The 21,297-nt window shown below is 38.5% G+C and overlaps 1 protein-coding gene across 1 annotated transcript in view; it reads left to right on the top strand.

The window, feature by feature from the left end:
* Nucleotides 1-20,539, top strand: part of snx4 (sorting nexin 4) — a 92,099-nt gene extending 71,560 nt beyond the window's left edge. The window contains exons 10-14 of the mRNA XM_039755374.1: nucleotides 7,009-7,098; nucleotides 9,554-9,653; nucleotides 15,120-15,265; nucleotides 16,881-16,995; nucleotides 18,967-20,539. Of these exons, the coding sequence (XP_039611308.1) occupies nucleotides 7,009-7,098; nucleotides 9,554-9,653; nucleotides 15,120-15,265; nucleotides 16,881-16,995; nucleotides 18,967-19,014 (499 nt within the window). The 3' untranslated portion in view covers nucleotides 19,015-20,539. The remainder of the gene's footprint in view (nucleotides 1-7,008; nucleotides 7,099-9,553; nucleotides 9,654-15,119; nucleotides 15,266-16,880; nucleotides 16,996-18,966) is intronic.
* The last annotated feature ends 758 nt before the right edge of the window (nucleotides 20,540-21,297 follow it).

Genomic DNA, 21,297 nt, shown 5'->3' with positions numbered 1-21,297 from the left:
TGGAAAAATATCGGTCATATCTGTGATTTAAATTGCAACTCTAGAAACCAGAAAATAATCACAATTTTTCCTATGTGAACATTTTCCCACATGAAATGTATTCGATAAAAAGGATGTGGTTCCTACATCTCTTTATTTAAACAGACTTATTATAGAACTACTAGCCACGGCACCTGTCTCATACCCGTAATAGCAAATCATTATAAATCTCTTGCTCTAGGTGTACCTGCAGCGCCTTACCCCCCTGTATGCGTGTGTTTCTAAACCTCTCTTCACCAGCGTTTCTCTCTTGTCAAACATATTCCTATAAAGCCTGCTTCTCAGACTCTGCCATTATTTACAAGGCGCCTTTCTTGCCTCCTGTCTGCTTTTATAATTTCTGTCTTTGAAGAAAACTCTCTCAGCGTGTGCCTTTACTCCTCCTCATGTGTCACACACTCACATTTCCTCTTCATTGTGCCACCAAATCCAAACTAACTGATCACACTAAAGCCAAACTGCTCAGTGTTTTATTATATAATAGACTGACTATCCCCTGTGGCTCCGCCCACGTAGTAGTGAAACAGGACAAACTTTAAAAAGCAATAAAAAAAAAAAATTAATAATTTGTATTGAGAAGAATTTATATTGATAGCTTTCGTATCGAGGGCCTCTTGATATAAAATATTTTTGGTTTTGCTATTGGGCGAGAATGTAGATGTTATCTCTTTGCCAAAAATGTGGAATGTACGTATGCAGCAATGTCGTGCGTTGCCACTGTATCTGATCATGTTCAGCTCTGATGGGAGCGCGTCCCCCACATGGGGAAAAGAGCAGGTGGCCGTGATATCTCTGCAAATGAGCAGCTACCCTCTAAAACACACGTAGCTCTGATCTCTCTCTCAAAATCGTCAAACGTTACTCCTTAACAATTTCTAGATGGTAATGTCTGCTGAACAAACAGGTATCGCTAGCTAAGCAGCGGCAAGGGACGATCCAACACATGACGAGAGGTAGAGCGACTCAAACAGAGTAAACTTTTTTCACATTGTCATTATGGGGTGTTGTGTGTAGAATTCTGAGGAAAAAATGAATTTAATCCATTTTGGAATAAGGCTGTAACATAACAAAATGTGGAAAAAGTGGAATGCGGAAAATATATATTTAATATACATACAGGGTGGGCCATTTATATGGATACACCTTAATAAAATGGGAATGGTTGGTGATATTAACTTCCTGTTTGTGGCACATTAGTATATGTGAGGGGGGGAAACTTTTCAAGATGGGTGGTGACCATGGTGGCCATTTTGAAGTCGGCCATTTTGGATCCAACTTTTGTTTTTTCAATAGGAAGAGGGTCATGTGACACATCAAACTTAGTGGGAATTTCACAAGAAAAACAATTTTATTAAGGTGTATCCATATAAATGGCCCACCCTGTATATATACATACAGTGGAACCTCGGGTCACGAACGTGTTGGAACACGTACAAATCGAGTTATGACCAAAAAGTTTGCCAAACTTTTGCATCTGTTCATGACCACACACTCGGGTGACGAACAAGCCAGTTTCCCTTTCGATTCGTACAGAGACAATGATATCCGCATGTGTTCAGTCTCTCCCTGTGCATTCTCTGTGAACTCTTTGTGCTCTATTTTGTTTCAATTCCGGTTTGTACGCGCCGGTGATTTATGCACCTGTTCAGTCTCTCCCTGTACAGTATATTGTTGTCAGTCAGACGTGCCTCGCGCAGAGGGACTTTGTGGTATAGCGGGTATAGGCCAGTTTTAAATAAATAATTGCCTTGCTACAGCTGCCATGTCCTCTTCATAAATGGAAGTGCGAGGCGGCTAAAGGGAGGAAAAAGAAAAGAAAGACAGAGGTTGCGGAGTAAGCAGGAAGCAGTGTGGAAACAACCGGTGTGAGCGCGTGCTCGCAGGCAGGCAGCTGGACATTGAGCCCAAGCAGGGGTGGAGCAGAAGGAAGTGGTCGTTCTAGCTGAGTGATCAAGGAGCTGGAGTGACCAGAAAAGGGACAGCTGGCTGCGTAAGGCCGAGAAGGCGGCGGGGGTCACCAGTTAAAGAATGCTCCGGGCTTGTTTTTAAAGAGACTGCTTCCAGCATTGTTTTAACCTTATTGTATTTAATGAACACTTTTTTGTATTGGACTTTAACTTCCACTTCACTTCTGTTTTTATGGAAGTATTTATTTATTGAAGGATTCTGAAAGCACTGCACTTTATTTAATTTGGACTTTGTTTTTGATTGTTGTTTTGTTGATTTTAATAAAAGCACTTGGCACTTTTTGCACCATTGTACAGTAGTGTCTCACTGTCGTGATCATAACATTACCGACGGTGACAGGTTTAAGGGCTCCTGGAAGCGAGATGGGAGCATGCAGTGAACCCACATCATCACAGACTTTACCTCAAAACTGTAATATCCTCTCCACCCAGTTCCTCCTCACTTCCTTCATGCCAGAACTCGGCTCATGCAAGGTTAGTTTATGGTTAGTTTTTGTATTACGGATTTTTCAAATGTTCATTTTTCGGTGCGTAGCGTGAATTGTTGCAATGTTAGTTTTCTTGGATGTTTATTAAATTATGGATTTTTCAAATGTTGATTTTTTTTCCCTGTGCTTAAAACTCGTTAAAAAAAGTGTTTACAGCGAGCGTTTCGTAAGGCTATAGCGTGAATTCTTGCAATGTTACTTTTCTCTGTTCAAGGTTTTCTCAGTGTTATTCAATGTTTTTACATTTAGTTTATTATTATGCTGTGCATTCTATGGTATATTTAACTATTTTTGTGCTAATTGTATTTACATAAAATCCTATTGGGGAAATTACTTTGGGTCGTGACCCGAGGTTCCATTATGTGTATTTATATATATATATATATATATATATATATATATATATATATATATATATATTTTTCTATCTATCTATATATATTTCTATCTATCTATATATATTTTTTATATATATATTTATATATATATATATATATATAGAGAGAGAGATTACAGTTCTTATCACAATACAACAATTGAAAAAAAATCTTATTTTGAGTCATTAACAGAATATGAGCCCAGAAGACCACCTACTGTGCTTATGGCCCGGAGGACATGCAAAAAACTAAATATATGTTTCCTGGCAGGAAATGTTATTAATAATAATAATCAAATGCTTTTGCCATGTATACTGCACAATGAATGAATCATTGAAAAAAGGCTACCAAAAATTTCTCACTAACCAGCGCACTGATTTTTACAACCTAATTTAAAAGCGCTTTGGTGCAGGTCACGTTCAAAGGTTTTTTTTTGCCAATAAACAGCAATGCTGACCACTACAAAACAGACTAAATTACTTGGTAAGGTACAAGTTTGATTTTAAGAATTCCTATGACTTTTGTTTGTTTGTTTATTAAGTATTCCCATAGGGGTGACAGGCAGTGCTCACCAGAGAATTATGTACAATTAGAGCAACACTTTGCCCAACTTACCTCATGACCTGCATCTCTGTTAGCTCTGTATCTTACAAAAGGTGAATCGACAGGCCTAAACCTTGGGATCAATAAAGTGTCACTACCTAAAAGACACTGGCAGTCAGTAGAAGGCCAGTTCTAATATCTTAACTTCAGTGATGTAAACTTTATCAATTACCATTTCTGAACAAATAAATACAATACGCTTCATAGAGTACACTATCACAATGGCCAAAAAAACAAACAGAAAATGATACTGGCTAATACGATTACTTGCCGGTTGAATAGCAGTCCAGTCTTTTTAACCTAATACAGAAAACTAATGGAAGCAGAGTAGATATGTGGTTTTTGCATTATATATTATTTTTATGCTTTGCAAGATGGTTTAGAAAAGCGATAAATAGATTTTGTTATGTATTTTGTAATCCAGTAACCAAGGTGACAGGGTGTCAGTGTCCATCCCAGCAACACTTGGTGTAAGGCAGGTGCCAGCCCTGGATATAAACCCCACCCGCTCACATCACGAGAATATTGAAAACTTTAAATTTACTCCAATGAAAAGGTCGCTTTCTGTACACTGTATTAGTTTGAATTATTATCCAGTTCTAAGAATAGTCAACCTCGAAGTGTAATTGTTCATAAAGCATAGAAAGGTTGGGCATCGATCTGCAGGTTTTGAAATTAACAGTTAAATTTAATCAGCTACATATTTTTTTGTATAATAGAGTGCATTCAGAAGGTATTCAGACTGCTTCACTTTTTCTGCATTTTATGTACAAAAATTTGCAATAAACAGTTTTATTTTTTTATTATTGTTATATTATTAACTTCTTGATTATCATGTGTAATGTGCAGAATGATGATTTAAAAAATTAATCTTGTACAGTATTGAGATTATATAATAAAATGTGGAAGAAATAAAGAGATCTGAATACTTTCTGAATGTGCCATACATTCTGCCACTGGTGAGAGATTTGCTCAGGCGGTGCCCTCTTCAATTCAGTGTGCAAAGTTACAGCCATTTTAGCCAGTCTGGCTAAAGGAAAACTCCTCCCACTCCAGGGACCAATCAGGAAAGGAAGGGCAAAGTGTAGTGAGGCAGTATTGGAGAAAATCCTGCTATGTTAAGAGAAGCCTGATTGGTCATTGGCATGGTGGGGTGGGAGGTTTACATAACTGGTTACCACCCTTTCCAACCCCCCCCCAAAGTTACTAAGGGTTCAGACTCCTTGGCCTGCACAGGGAAACCTTTACCAGGGTGCTATGAAGGAGACCACCAGTCAAAATATCTACATCTGAAGAAGCAATGTAGATTCTGTGTTGACTTTGGGTCAACATTTTGTCCTTGGCATTAAAGTTTAAGGGTTGTAAGGGCTGCCAGTCTCGTTGACACCTGTCAAAACCTTGGAGGGAGTATCCTAGTGGACCTTAATGGAGATTGTGCTAAAAAGTTCTGAGTTGCTGTTGCATATTGTTTTCTGACTACAAGAGTTGTGTCTGCATTCTTGGCATTCACTCCAGTTTGTAATTTTAATCAACATGATATGAAGCCTTGGAAATGATCCAGTTGAGAGACCTGGGAGGAATGCTAATGGATTATATTGTCCTCTTGGCTTCATTTACTGTAATCCACTTTGGGCTCTGGAGCAACTGATGTGATGCCATTGAGATAAGAATCTGCAGCTTATGCACCTCGCAGGTCTCGCCTGTGTACGGAATTTAGAGACTGATCCAGGGGGCTGGCGCAGCAGTTGCAGTGCAGTAGCCCTCTTCTGGATGGGATGGTGAAATAGGAGTTGAGTCCATATTTATAGCAGCATTATGACTAAAGAAAATTTAGCCTCTGGTAAAAATACCTATAAGTAGGAGATTTTTTTTCTGACAAGTTCTCTCTTTTTTTTTTTTTGTGTGTAAATTGGTAGTTAACTATTGCATATAGATTTGCTGTATGGTTAAGTATTTGGCAGCTATTTGTCTCTTTTTGAAGTATTTCCCACACATGGCTGCAGGACACACTTTCTATGATATGACAGACCATGGACTTCTCCCAGATGGGCTTAAAGTGGAGAAGAACAAACAAATCATAATGGCCTTTACCTCACTACTAGCACGTAGACTTATCTTGCTCAACTGAAGGAATCCCAGTCCACCACCTTTAAGTCAGTGGGTAACTGATGTCCCATACCAGGGTGGTCGAACTCCAGGCCTGGAGGGCCACAGTGGCTGTAGGTTTTCATTCTAACCCTTTTCCTAATCAGTGACCAATTTTCACTCCTAATTAACTCATTTTCCCTACATTTTAATAGCCCTGTTTCAAAGGATTCAGTCCTCTGAAATGATTCTCTCTTTTAATGACAGCCAAACAGAAATGAGAAGTGAAGCCGACATGATCATCTAAACTGGGGCTTCAAACTCCAACCAATTTCACTCTAACCAGGTTCTTAATGAGAAGCCAATTCTTGCTGCTATCTATCTATCTATCTATCTATCTATCTATCTATCTATCTATCTATCTATCTATCTATCTATCTATCTATCAATCATATAGTACCTTTAATATCTATCTATCTATCTATCTATCTATCTATCTATCTATCTATCTATCTATCTATCTATCTATCTAATTAAACTCATTATTTAATTCTATGGCTTGTTTCCGCTGTCATTCTGCCACAGCAGAAATTTGCAAAACGGATGCTTTTCTGTTTTCTTCTGAGAACACCATCAAAACGCTTTGGTGACCTGAGAGATCAGCCTTACCGGGACTCTTATCTTTCTTTATTTGATGGGCACAGGTGAGCTGGATCTGTGGCGGCTCGTATCGCGTCTCATTATTGTTTGGCTGCTCATTCAAGAAAAGGAAACAACTGAGTCTGAGTCAAGCTAAATAAAACTAAGGTAAAAGAAGTTAATCAGCAGCAAAAAACTGGTCACTAATTAAAGAAGATTGTTGGAATGAAAACCTGAGGTCCTCCCAGACCAGAGTTGGGGACCCCTGTCTTGTATTATCTGAATTTGGTAAAAATCAAATTGTCACTCGAGGATCTGTTCAAAACATTTTTAGAACATGGCAGGATCTAATCGATTACATTTTAGAATAATCTTCTATATCGGGGAATGGGATACTATTCCTTCATAGCTGCTTCAAAGATTTTCTCTGGGCGGGGATTGAATTTTGGTTTCGATAAGTTTGATTTGACTGTATGGATTGTTATTTGCTTTTAATTAAAATTAATAAAAAAAAAGATAGACCATGGAGTCAAGCCACTAGCGGCCCCAATTGGGACAACTGTGGGCACCATGTGAGTGTGCCCGTGGGCATGTCCCTGAGGTGGTGTACTAAAGGCTGCTCTGGAGAACTTGAACAGTTAGTTTGTTAGAGAACTACGCCCTGCTCTGTCGAACCTTTCCTTACCAACTGGAAGAACCAGAAGAGAGCTGGAACTTTTCATGCGCTCAGTTTGCTGACAGTGCGTTTTGATTCTAAGTGGACAGGTGGTTGCAGCTCTCTGAAAATTCTAATATGTCTCACTGTTTCAGTTATGCTGCTTCGGTTGATGATATACTAGAAGAAGAAGAACACTACGCAGACCAATTGAAGGAGTATCTTTTCTATTCGGAAGCTCTCAGGTATGGTACAGCACGTGCGTGGATAATATTGCTGTTGGGTAATTTTACCTCAGTGTTGAATCTTTCCTTTAAGCCATGAGTCATGTAAACCATTTTATAAGTCCTGCTTCATTTTTATTGTTATGCTTATATACTATGTTTAATGGAAGTCAGTCAGTCAGTCATTTTCCAACCTGCTACATCCTTCACAAGGGTCTGCAACACAGGGCACAAGGAACAAATCCCAGGCAGGGTGCCAGCCGCACACACCCTAGGGACAATATAGGATTGCCAATGCACCTAACCCGGAGGAAACCCACGCAGACACGGGGAGAAAATGCAAACTCCACGCAGGGAGGACCTGGGAAGCGAACCCGGCTCTCCTAACTGTGAGACCTTACAGCAGCGCTATTACTGCGCCACCGTGCTGCCCTTAATGAAAGTTTTACTTTTATATTTCCAGTAAAAAAATCCCAACAACAGGCAGTGAATACAACATCAGTTATCAAATACAACATAAATGAGACAGGCACATGTAGTAGTCGGCTTTGCAGGTAAAAACTGACCCTTAATCTAGTGGCGTGAGTGCAAATGTCCTGAAACTCAGAGAGAGAAATGTGGCCACACTGGGTGGATGACATCTTTAATAATGCTCGTTGTCTTTCTAAAGTAATATTCATTACAAATCCCGAACCGAAGGGCATTGTGTGCCCTCGGCAGCATCACTTCTAATATAAATGGAATCGTAGTCTGCCTTCTGCTTTCTGAACTCTGTGATCAGCTCCATGGCATTAAATGCTGTTGTCTGGGCACCACTTTGTAAGAAAGCCGACTTATTCTCTGTGAGCCATCTCATCGTTGTTGATGATCAGACCTATGAAGGTCATGTCATCAGCCAATTTAATAATGAAGTTAGATCTGTGTTTGGCCACATAATAAATAAATAATGGTTAGAGTTAGGCGGCATGGCACACTGGTATATAAACTTGTTTGTGTTGGCCAGGATTGTATGAAGAATAAGGTAAATGGCATCTTCTGTGGAGCAGATGGAAATTGTAAAATTATCAGTCAGGTATGCAAAATATCTGTAAATACCTCAGTTAATTGGAAATCTAAGTATTCATTGTAAATCTAATGTTTGCAGTGTGTGTGTCTCTGTAATATGCCATTTGGTATGGCATTAGTAAAAGCGGTGCTAGGCCAGGTTTATACTTCACGCGACTTGTGTGCCTGTGGACGCTACTGCTACACTAGCAGTGAACTGTTTATACTTGCACGCGTGTATTTTATATAAATCTGGAGGATTCCACCAGGTGGCAGTCTGAGGTTTCATCACGGTGAGAAAACAACGCTTGGCTTTGCTGTGTTGAGAATTGTCTGAAACATCCCATTAAATTCATAGGACACCTTCCACAAAGTAAACTGCAAGGTTAAAAGTCAAAATTTCCAATTTAATCACAAAATAGACCTTTTTTTTTTTTTCTTCTTCACTGCGTCCCTAATTTTTTTCTCTGTCACTCAAATACATTCCCTTTATGTTCGGATGCTGTTGTGAAGGTGCAAATAAAAAGATGGCACAGAATGTGAGACCTTTAAAGTGCATCTCGTCATTACGATGGGGAATATGTGACGCTTGTGTTGCCTGTGTGAGAAATAAACGAAAGAGGAGAACCACAAATACGTTTGTATGTCGTCATTTAAGTTTGATGATTTGCTTCAGCACATCGAGCCATTCATCAAATACTGAAGCACACGAGACCTCCAAAGTGGCTTGCTGTTGCATGTTGATAGTAACGAAACTCTGACGTCACGTTCCAGCTTGAACACATTTTAGAATGACAGAGGCATAGTGACTGGACAGACACACAGACACTTAAAGCCTTGGATAAATAACACCATTAGCCACTTCAGTGCACACACAACACAGAGAGATTCGACAGTACCAGAACCGGACACTAACCACTCCCCAGACAGTAAGCATCCACATTTGTACAAAGCCAGCACGCGCCATAGTTTACAAGCATCACGCTCTTCTATTGTGGCAGATTAAGAGAAAGTACTGCATGAAGAGCTAGAATCACTTTTTTTTTTTCTAATGATTGCAGCATGAGGGTCTTGTGTCACTTTTCCTAGAAAGGCAGTTCAAAGCACTCCGTCCTGGAATGAGGGATTGGGTGGTCTTTCCAGCACAAAGCACAGCTTGCCAGTGGGAGAAATTGGCACGGTAGGGCTGTGCCATGTCAGTTTTCATCAAGAGAGTCTGTTTAAAGGGCAGATTTCCATGAAGAGACCTTGACTCTTCTCTCCTTCAAAGTTAGTACGATTCATGTATTTGACCGTGCAGAGCTACTCTCGTCTTTCCTAGACAGGCAGCACAACGTGGAGATTACCAGAGTCGCTTGTGGTGCATGTGTGCCTAATAAACTTGTATTTGGTTGTTATATTAAAGCAGTTTCAACTCTTCTTTTTATCCCAGGACAGTCTGTAGAAAACATGAGTTACTACAGTATGAGCTGGAAGTGGCTGCACTGGATCTGGTCTCAAAGAAACAGCAGCGGGAAGAACTGGCTACTGGGGTACGTACTGGTTCTCTTTTAGTGCTCTTCTACCTAATGACACTATGGTACATACAGTACACTGCACAGGACTTGCTTTCATTATAGCACATCGATGCATGAACCGACAATTTCTTCAGTGACATCATTTAGATTTTGCTCAGAAACAGAAGTGCTTTCTGCCAGTGGAACAGTTTTTAGCCCCTACCCAGAACGAGATGTAGTTACAGCCGTCGTGTTTGTGCTCCTGAGCGGCGGACCTATGAATGACACCATTGACTTTAATCGTCCAATTCTAAAAAGTATGGGGAAGTGATTTTTCACTTATGTGTGCGTATTATGTATTGACCTAAGTAATATTTTTAAAATATCAGTGTGCACATATAACTTATTGTAGACACAAAAAAACCCATAAAGTACATTTTTAGCTTAATATTTCTTCATACTGTGCATAAAATGTGGGAGAGACTTGCACTCCTGCTCAGGGTTTGCTAATTCTTTGAGCTTAAAGCAGTACTCCACCCATTTAGTTTGTAGTGATAGATAAGAACAAAATTTCAATGTTGTTGTCATGCAGAATGAAGATCAGTGCTGGACAACAGCAAACCCGGATAAAAAACGTCCACTTGTGTTACATAATCCATATGTCGGATCATCCAGTAACATGCTCAAAAGTTGCATTTGTTTGGAGCATTGTGAGCAAGTGGCCATCACTAAAAACTACGCAGAGCAAGTAACATTTAAAAAAAAAAATAAGTGTCTTGTCTGAGTGCTGTATTCCTTTAATGCTGCGTGGTTAAGAGACTGATTTGAGGTTGTGTTCAGTGCACCCGACACCACCAAGTAGCGCCACAGACCATCCAGGAGCTCACTGATGCCCTGATCCAGGTTTGGGAGGAGATCCTCCAAGACACCAGCCACTGTCTCATCAGAGCAGGCCCAGGCGTTGTCAGGAGTGCATAAGGCACATGGGTGGCCATACACACTGCTGAGTCAATCTCTGTGATGAAATTCACGCAAGTTGGGTCAGCCTGGGATTTCAGTTTTTGACTTTAACTTTCAATGTGATGTTGAATATATACACACACACACACACACACACACAAAGGGACAGTCAGAACGTTTCCACACTTTTTTTTTTTAACTCAATTTAAGAATTTCAAAAAGAAATTGTCACTTTTCTACATAGTCCCCTTTCTTAGTGATGCAATTTTCCCAGCGTCGTACCAAATTTTTAATGCCGTCAGCAAAAATCGCTGTTGGTTGAGCGGGTAGCCACTGATCATCATCACCATCACGTGGCTGGAGCTGAAGGTCTGGAGTGTGCTCTTCATCTGTCACACTAGTACGGCCATTTTGGAACATTGCAATCCACTCATAGACGACTCTACCAGAGAGAACTTTATCCCCATACTGAGCACACATGTGGAGATGAATTTGTGCTCCCAGCTGCCTTCTGCCCCACAAAAAGCATATGACAGAACGCTGTTCCTCTTTGGTGCAATTTCTATGTTTCGTAGCCATCTTCACCACTGGGTGACAACTCTGATACCAAACTGCAAAGGCAGCTGGCTTGCCAGACAAAACTAGTCACATGACACTCTCAGACACAACCAATTACCACTCCTCCTGCCTTCACTGTTTCTAACGAAAATATAAAAGTGCAGAAACTTTTTGAACATCGTTCACACATATACACTTATATATACATATATATTATAAAAGAAAATCTTGAGACGAGACTATTGCCAAAAGATTTTTTCAATTCCCACCCTCCTCTCAACCATTCCTGGTTAACGGCCCATGCCCACAGTCCTCTCACTTCTCAGTCGTGTGAATGCTTTGTTAAACTCAGTTCCTGCGCTCGCAGTTCTTATGAATTTTTACGTTTTCCTCATTTTAAGTTCCCAATAAAAGAAGACTTATTATGTCCAAATCTTATTGAAGAATTTCATCCCGAAGGGTTATCAACAGAAGAAATGAGAATACAGGCAATCCTGGCACCGAGAAATGATGAAGTCAAACAAATTAACATCAAAAATGTTGATCGGTTACATGCGTATCAATAGACTCTGTTGAAACAGTTGGTGGTGATGGTGTGGAAGATGAAAACATCAACTTACAATATCATGAAAAATATCTACAACCGTTAACACCATCTGGTCTTCCACCACACAAATTAGTGTTGAAAGAAGGATGTATCCAAGAAAGGTAATGTAGTTTATATTTCAGGGGATAACATTAGACACCAAAAGAGATAATAATACATTTTATTTATATAGCGCGTTTCCAATGCTCAAGGCACTTACATAATATAAGAAAGAACGGCAGGGTATACAGTATATAGCATTTTACAAACCAAATAAATAAAGAAGATTACGTCAGTGAATTCACAGAAATAAAGCCTAACAGACAACATAATTGCTGGTCCAGCAGACACACACACACACACAGGTTACATGAGCGTCTTGACATGGAGGTAAACTGAGAGAAGGGGAATGAAGTCAAGTAGAGCTAAAGGCCTTCCTGAACAGATGACTTTTGAGTTGTTTTTTAAAAGAATTCATGGAGTCAGCTGACCTGATTCATTTCGGTAGGTCATTCCAGAGTCTGGGCACTCGCCATACAGCTGAAGGCCCTGCCGTCACCCATGGAGTGTAGATTAGTGTGGGGCACAACAAGATGGCCAGAATCAGAGGACCTTAGTGATGGAGAAGGTCACCAATGTGGTTTGGCGCGAGGTCATTTAAGGCTTTGTAGGTTATTAGTAGGATTTTATATTTGATTCTGTAAGACACGGGGAGCCAGTGAAGATGGAGCAGGATGGGTGTGATGTGCTCGCTGCTGCTGGTTTGAGTGAGGACTCTTGTAGCCGAGTTTTGAATAAGCTGGAGCTGTGATATAAGATTAGAAGGGGCACCTGCCAGCAGTGAGTTACAATAATCGATGTGGGATGTGATAAAAGCGGGGACAAGTTTCTCAGCATTAGAAAAGGAGAGGAAGGAGCGAACACGGGATATGTGACGGAGGTGAAAGTAAGAAAGTTTCTTAATGTGATTTATGTGGGAGGAATAAGAGAGTAGGGAATCAAAAATGACACCAAGAATCTTTGCTGTAGAGGCAGGTCTGATGAGATCACCGCCAAGATGGACTGGGAAGGAGCTCCTTTTATTAAGTTGCATTTTAGTCCCAATTTGCAGGAGTTCAGTTTTGTTGCAGTTTAATTTTAAAGAGTTCTGCTCCATCCAGGTTTTAATTTCACTGAGGCAGGTTGTGAGCTTAGAAAGCTCTGAAGAAGTTCCACTTTTAACATTGAAGTAGATTTGAGTATCAACTGTATAAAAATGATAGCCCAGTCCATAGCTATGAATAATATGGCCAAGGGGAAGCAAGTAAATACAGAAGATCTTGATATACCATTCGTATTTAAACGTTTACAGTTTCCCGTTAGAACAGCTTTTGCAAGGATAATTAACAAATCACAGGGACAAACATTCAAAAAAGTTGGTTTATTTAATAGTGAAATAGAACCGAAATTCACTCACGGGCAGTTATATACTGCGTTGTCACAATGAAAGTCCAAACACGGAATCAAAATTCAATTGAAAATGTAATTGAAAATTTTGTTTTTACTGAAGTGTTACAGTAAAAGTGTAAGCTGATAAAGTATTTTGTGTGTTAATTTCAAAGCTAAACGGAACAAAAACATGTAACACAACAAATACCTCTAGCACAACATGAAATATAATTTTCTTTCAATTTATTACATTTTTACTATGGTTAATCTATTTATCTATTACTCACTGTAATGTAAAATAGTTAGTTCTATTATGCATTTGTAACAATTCCCATGAAAATAACAATCTGTTTAAATTGTACATCTGCTTCCCTACACGCGAGTGGCAGAACCACAAAGAGGATAGCGCATAGCACAGGCACAGGGGTTGGTGAGCAAAGCCCCCTAGTATGTATGTATGTATGTGTGTGTGTGTGTGTGTGTGTGTGTATGTATATGTGTATATATATATATATATATATATATATATACACACACACAGTGGGTACGGAAAGTATTCAGACCCCCTTCAATTTTTCACTCTTTGTTATATTGCAGCCATTTGCTAAAATCATTTAAATAATTTTTTCCCTCATTAATGTACACACAGCACCCCATATTGACAGACAAAAAAAAAATTTTTGAAATTGTTGCAGATTTATTAAAAAGAAAAACTGAAATATCACCTGGTCCTAAGTATTCAGACCCTTTGCTCAGTATTTAGTAGAAGCCCCCTTTTGAGCTAATACAGCCAGGAGTCTTCTTGGGAAAGATGCAACAAGTTTTTCACACCTGGATTTGGGGATCCTGTGCCATTCCTCCTTGCTGATCCTCTCCAGTTCTGTCAGGTTGGATGGTAAACGTTGGTGGACAGCCATTTTTAGGTCTCTCCAGAGATGCTCAATTGGGCATTCAAGAACAGTCACAGAGTTGTTGTGAAGCCACTCCTTCGTTATGTTAGCTGTGTGCTTAGGGTCATTGGCTTGTTGGAAGGTAAACCTTTAGCCCAGTCTGAGGTCCTTAGCACTCTGGAGAAGGTTTTTGTCCAGGATATCCCTGTACTTGGCCGCATTCATCTTTCCCTCGATTGCAACCAGTCGTCCTGTCCCTGCAGCTGAAAAACACCCCCACAGCACGATGCTGCCACCGCCATGCTTCACTGTGGGGACTGTATTGGACAAGTGATGAGCAGTGCCTGGTTGTCTCCACACATACCGCTTAGAATTAAGGCCAAAAAGTTCTATCTTGGTCTCATCAGACCAGAGAATCTTATTTCTCACCATCGCAGAGTCCTTCAGGTGTCTTTTAGCAAACTCCAAGATAGAACTTTTTCTAAAATGGCTGTCCACCAACGTTTACCATCCAACCTGACAGAACTGGAGAGGATCTGCAAGGAGGAATGGCAGAGGATCCCCAAATCCAGGTGTGAAAAACTTGTTGCATCTTTCCCAAGAAGACTCCTGGCTGTATTAGCTCAAAAGGGTGCTTCTACTAAATACTTAGCAAAGGGTCTGAATACTTAGGACCAGGTGATATTTCAGTTTTTCTTTTTTAATAAATCTGTAATAATTTAAAAAATTCTTTTTTTTGTCTGTCAATATGGGGTGCTGTGTGTACATTAATGACGAAAAAACATTAATGTAAATGATTTTAGCAAATGGCTGCAATATAACAAAGAGTGAAAAATTGAAGGGGGTCGGAATACTTTCTGTACCCACTGTGTGTGTGTATGTATGTATGTATGTATGTGTGTGTGTATATATATATATATATATATATATATATATATATATATATATATATATATATATATATATATATTGTATGTGTATGTATGTATGTGTATATATATATGTATATATATATATATATATATATGTATGGAATATTTACAAACCAACTTCATTCTTGAATATTTTTTTTTTGTACAGACTGTAAGGACATTTTCTTTGAAAGGGATGACAAGCAAACTGTTTGGACAGGAGACGCCAGAGCAGAGGGAAGCCAAGTTAAAGGTTTTAGAAGAGCAGATAACGGAGGGAGAAGAGTTTGTGAAGTCAAAAACTTTGGAATGCGAGTAAGTGATTTGATTAATTTATGGCCATAAAATTATACTATACTATAAAAGAATACATTTTCAATTAGATAGTTTAACAAATTAAACACACTCATCTTTGTTTTTAATGCGATACAATAAAAAATATTTGTAATGATAAAAAAATGTACTAACTTGACAGAAGTAAGATATTATTGTAATGGATATTGTATATATGTGTTACAGGCAAAAAAAAAAAAAGCCCCCAGATCATTATGAGCAGCTGAGAAACAATTCCAGAAATGAGTGTGAAAGAGAGAGTGCATAGTGTGGGGGGTCCAAAGCAGAAAGTTAATAATAAAGTTGCAGTGTAAAGATTATAATGGAGTAATGCAAATGGAATGTCGAGAACAACCGGAGGGTCAGAACAAGAAGAACGTGCCAGTAAGCCACCTTGATAAGAAAGCCAGTTACTGCTAAGAGAGGTTTTTGAAGGCACTTTATGCAATTGAGGAAAGCTGATGTGGCGATGATCAGAGCACAAGTGAGTCAAAATCTGTGACATGTCTGCAGTCACCTGACCCACCCGAGATGGTGTCACGAAAGTGAAATAATCAATGTTCAAACAACTTGAATAAATTCAGTAACAATTAGAAACTGCAAAATGGTTATAAGACTGGATCTCCAAATCTGAAACCTGGGGGTTGGGGGGGCAGCACAACATATCTGTAAAATCACAACAATACAAACAATTTATAAATCCTTACATACAAAGTTAGCTCATTGAATTTGATTTTCACTTTGAAACAACTCATGGCGTTGTCGTTTTCTTCAGTTTTATTGAGCACATTGCTTAATATCTTTCTTGTAATTTATAGGGCTGTATATGATAACTATACAAAATTTGACATATTTGAAAAAGTTACTTTTCATATTAGATGTTTGTGCAAATTTAAATAGGAAAATGTTATGTCACCACTCTTACAATAAATGGAAACAGGTTACCATCCACCTCCTTAGCCAGAGCGGGGACGTGGGGAGGCTGTGGGCCTATCCCAGCAAGCATCGGGCACACAGGTTACCTTATGAGGTTTTTTTTCTATTTTCTCGAGTTATTTTTAAATGAAAAAAGAATATATGTGACATTTGCACATATTGTGCTTTCATCTTTATTTTAACTGCTGATATTTGGTTGTGTGTGTTTTCCATTTCTGTTTATATTGTCCTCATTTTCTGCAGGGAATGTTTTCATGTCTTATATGATTCAAAATTTCAGGATAATTACAAATACAATGGATTGCAAAGTGCTAAAAGCTGCAATTTTTGGCTCAGGATTAATAAAATGATATTTACAAGATGCTGCCTCAGCATATGCGGTGCAGCTGCTTTGCCTTTTTATTTCCAGATTCATGTCCATAATGCACTCGCACTTTTTGTTTGTTTCATTTTAGTGGCTTAGGCCTGATTAAGTCCGAGTCAAGGTTCTGCTGAATCGTGGCCTACTACTTTTCTCGAGTGTCTCCAGGAAAATACACAATTCCTTTGGTGAAAGAAAAACTTGGCGTTTCACTTTCCCAGTTCTATAGGCAAACTAAGAAAGTATTAAATCTGAAAATAGCTTATTACTTTGTTTTTCTTCTTCTTATTTTTACTCTAGAGAATATGTCCAGAATGCCTGGATTGACATTGAACGGTTTAAAGAGCAAAAAAATCAAGACTTGAAAGAAGCACTTATTAGTTACGCAGTCATGCAGATCAGCATGTGTAAGAAGGTGAGTATCTGCAAGGGTTACAGGAAACTGTACTCTGTTATCTAAAATTTGGATTTTTATCATTGATAATTTGAACTGCAGTATGCCATGTACAATTAAGGCTACAACCACACTACTGTGTTTTCATATTTCCCTATTATATAAAAATAGTCCACCCCAGATATGTGACAATAATTGACATATGCATATAGTAGTAATACTACAGTTGATAACTGTACTGCGTACAAAAATATTGAAAACCGATCTATTCACCATATTGTGTAGCAGATTTCCAGTATGCATAAACCGGTACAGTTCTGAGTTTAGTGCTTTTGCAAGCAGGAGCGCAGAAAACTGTCAGCCCAGCAATCTGATACTTTTATTTTCAAGGTCTAATGCACAAAATGTACCCAAAGTGGAGCTGAGATGGGCTGTGTTTTGTTTTTTTATACAATTGTGCAGTCAGTTGCAGGCAGGGCAACATCAAGTAAATGCAGAACAGACCCAGGCTCAACTTTCAATCCAGTGCAGCACCCACAACCCTCAAGAGTGCTGCAAACAATACGTGCTTTGAAAAAAAATGTGAGTAGCAGGTACTGGCCATGGTCAAAGAGTTAAGACACCACCAGTGACTTCCCTCGGCTCGGCTTTAGGGGATCTCATTCAGAACATGGCCTGCATGTGTGACTCGCGCCGTGTTTCTGAGACGTATTTTCATACAGGCTACCTGTGTTGACCAGCAAGGTTTGCTGTTTTCCTTTAATAGTTAAAAAAAAAAAAAAAAAGAGAGACAATTATGTATTTTTTTTCTTTTTCATAACGACACAACGGTCTCTTCTTCACTACCTCAAATTATGACCATTTTGAGGGAAGATATTTGCTTACCTAACTTACTTCTAACTCTTTGAAATATTCCTTTGATTGCATTTTTGACTAGAATGTGTTATATATTGCAATATGATTTTCATAACATTGTGTGTGATTGCGTGGTTGTATATCTTTTGTTGTGTTGCATGTATTGTGAAATTTATGTGCCCATTGATTGTTCCCTGTGCTTGCTGGGATAGGCTCCAGCATCGCCACCACGCACAGGATAAAGCAGGTTTGGAAGATGGATGGAAAATAAGCAACTGTCTGTATATACATGGGGGTTTATGGCGAAAGCCTTGAGTGATTTCACTGCTGCTGGTTCTGTCTGTTGTACAAAGCAAATGAATAAAGAGCTAAAATCAGCTTTGAAAATGGTTCACCACTTGAAGCAGAGTGCTGGGTGCCAGACTTCTAGAGCAGCTGTTCAGTGATAAATCCATCTAATATTTTCAAAGGGAAAGTGTCAGAACCTACCTATCTCCATGATGATTGCTAATGCGCACTGTGTTGAAAACGTTGTGGCCCACTTTTTCAGATTTTCTGAATCAGTCAGTCATTTTTTGATATTGGATATTGCTGGAAAACATAACATTCTTAATCCTGGGGTCACAAAAGGATTGGAGGGTAACCAGCCAGCATTAGATGCAAGCAGGAAGTAACCAATTGTAGGTCCAGTTCACATATGACATAGGTGTCAATTTCAGAATCTCATGACATTTTGTGAATGTGACAGGCATCTTGCAACCCAGACACGGGGACAATGAGCAGACACTACCCAGACTCTGTGGGGCAGCAGCACTCGCCACGGCTCAGATGTGCCACCCGGGAACTGACTGAACAATTAACAGTTCTTCCATAACACTGTCACTCAGAATTAAAGAAAGTAAGCACCTTTGGAGATCATCAGCTATACACACTTACCTTTACTTGCAGTGACTGGCAGTCAAACACTCCCTGTAATTGTTTATCAGGCTCTCCTATTCAAGGGGGTACATTTTGTTTGATTCCTCCCTGGGGAACTGCCTCAGTTTGGCTTTTTTTTTTAAAGTTTCCTACTCTGAACATGCTGTTATCTTAACATTATCACTTTAATGTTTATCCTTTTTTTCCCTTTCTTAACAGGGAATCCAAGTGTGGACCAATGCTAAAGAATGTTTCAGCAAGATGTGAAACTGACTCCAAAGTACAATGGCTTCAGCAAGGCAGCGTTTATCATAAATAAAACAAGCCTTGTAAGAGAAGCCAAGAAACTGTTAGTATTGTAATAACACACAAGACATTTTCATTCCGAACACTATGGGTTTTATTAGTAATAATCGTCTATTCCAAATTATAAATAGTGTTCAAACAAAAGGCACAACATAATTAGTGTTCATAATTAAAGTAAGATTCTCTTGGAAATGTGAAAATGAATGACACAATAAATGACCTTGCCTAAACAAAAAGAAGAAAAAAAAATCCCATCCCAGGCAGTGTTAAACCATAAATTATGTAGGTTAAGATTATTTCCATATGTACAGAGAGATGCCAGTTTTCTTTCAAAACCTATGTAAGCTATCTGAGGTTTTTGAAAAATTGGGTTTGGCAATTGTTCTAACCTCAAAATAATTTTGGATTCCAGAGCACACAGTTATGATGAATTATTGGTAACTACTTCAACTATTGTTGATTTTCTGAGTAAATGTATGAAACTGTATTCTAAAAGTACACATTTTGTTTGTATTCTTTGTTCAGCTCATAAAATCATAACAGAGTAAATGTACGATTTCAGTATAGCCTTGTACACATGTGACTGGTTGCATATTTTAATTGGTTATAGTTCAGCTCATATGTCTTATTAATTAATATGTAAAATCATAGAGCAAAGATTTGTTTATCTAATGCACCTACAAGCATGTAACTTTCCAAAAGGTGCTTATTTGCACAAGAATGAATCTATTTGAAAAATACTAAACCTGCTGTCATTTTTTTTACCTGTAATGGTTTGAAGTTTATATTTAGAGAATTTTTGATACTCCTATCTATGCTTTAAATGTGACATTTCAGTAGATTCCATTAATTTAGACATTTTAAATGGCTTCTCTTTGGAGCCTGTGTTAAAATTGTAGTTCTCAAAATGGGAAAATGGCTGCATGACAGCTCTCCAGCCATCTGGTAGTAGTTTACATTTTTCTCCCTGCCAGAGAAAGGGAAATGATAATTACGAAAGAGTGATTTCCTTGATCTTATGGTATTCATGCCCTCCTCTTAAAATATTTGTAATACATTTCAGATCCTAGATGCTAATGAAGAAATGGATGTTTGAGAGATAACTGTATTGTAAATTAACATTTCCATCATCACCGATACATTCCAATGTACAGTAAGTGAAAGAAGCTGCTAAAACGATTACCGAAAGGCTCTTAAAAAATGGGGGGGGGCAGCAGCACCCATAAATTAGATCTGGAATCTGACATTACGTTGTGTATGCCTATATAAAAAGTTGAGATTAAAGGCCTGTTTTGTGAACACCACTCATTTAAAATTGCTGGAGAAAATAATTTTGAATTTTGTTTTCACTAAAGCATTGTGCCAAACTTTGAAAAATAAAGCTTGTAATTTCTAGATATGTTTTCCCTTTGTAAATATGAACGTTACATGTTTGAGAAATGTGTGGCATTCAGAATATTTCATTAAACAAATCATGATCGTCTTATTTATGCAGTGTTTTATAGAACTTTTTGCACTTCCTCCTAAAATGTTTTTGGAAATGGGATTTTTTTTTCTCTCCTTTTTAACAAATTACTTCAGATGTACGTTAGCAGTGGAAGTTAGTTTGGATGTCTGCAACCTCAATGCATCCACCGTACTGTGCCAAGTATTCAATGCCCTTGAAAGCCATACCCTTTCCATTGACACCAGTTTCCTTTTAAAGTCCATTTAAATAGTTTGTCAAAAGTATATTCCTAAAAAGTTAAAAACTTGAAAAATGCTACTTGCACATGTATTTAAATGCCATACATCATTAAGTAGGGCTGTGATGGCAGCCTCGAGTCTTTCAGTGGCCTGCTGCTCAGCAGTGATCATATTGCACCCGTTTTTCCTGGTTGGTTGTCAATATAAATACTTGATGGAGAAATTTGTATATACAGTCTTTGATAGGCACAAATCTGGTGATGACTTGAAAAGAGATGTTCAAGGCTTTGTACAGTATTGTTCAGGTGAGAAGTTTTCAGAATTTTAAAATATTTGACTTTACATCACCTTACCTAATCCAGCGGTCCTAGATCAAGTTTAGCAGCTCTTCTCTGATGGACACTTGTCATTCTTATAATAGAATTTAAGACAATGTCCCAGAAGTAAAAAGTATCCACCCTCTTGAAAGTTTTTCCATTTTCCTGTTATACAATTTTGAACCACACTGGATTTTTTTTTTTTTTTAAACGAACAGGAAGGGTCTTTAATGTCAAAGTG

The sequence above is a fragment of the Polypterus senegalus genome, chromosome 6, assembly GCF_016835505.1.
Source record: "Polypterus senegalus isolate Bchr_013 chromosome 6, ASM1683550v1, whole genome shotgun sequence".
NCBI classification, from domain to species: domain Eukaryota; kingdom Metazoa; phylum Chordata; class Cladistia; order Polypteriformes; family Polypteridae; genus Polypterus; species Polypterus senegalus.
The sequence above is the reverse complement of the archived record's forward strand: the minus strand, read 5'-3'. Positions and strand labels throughout refer to the sequence as shown.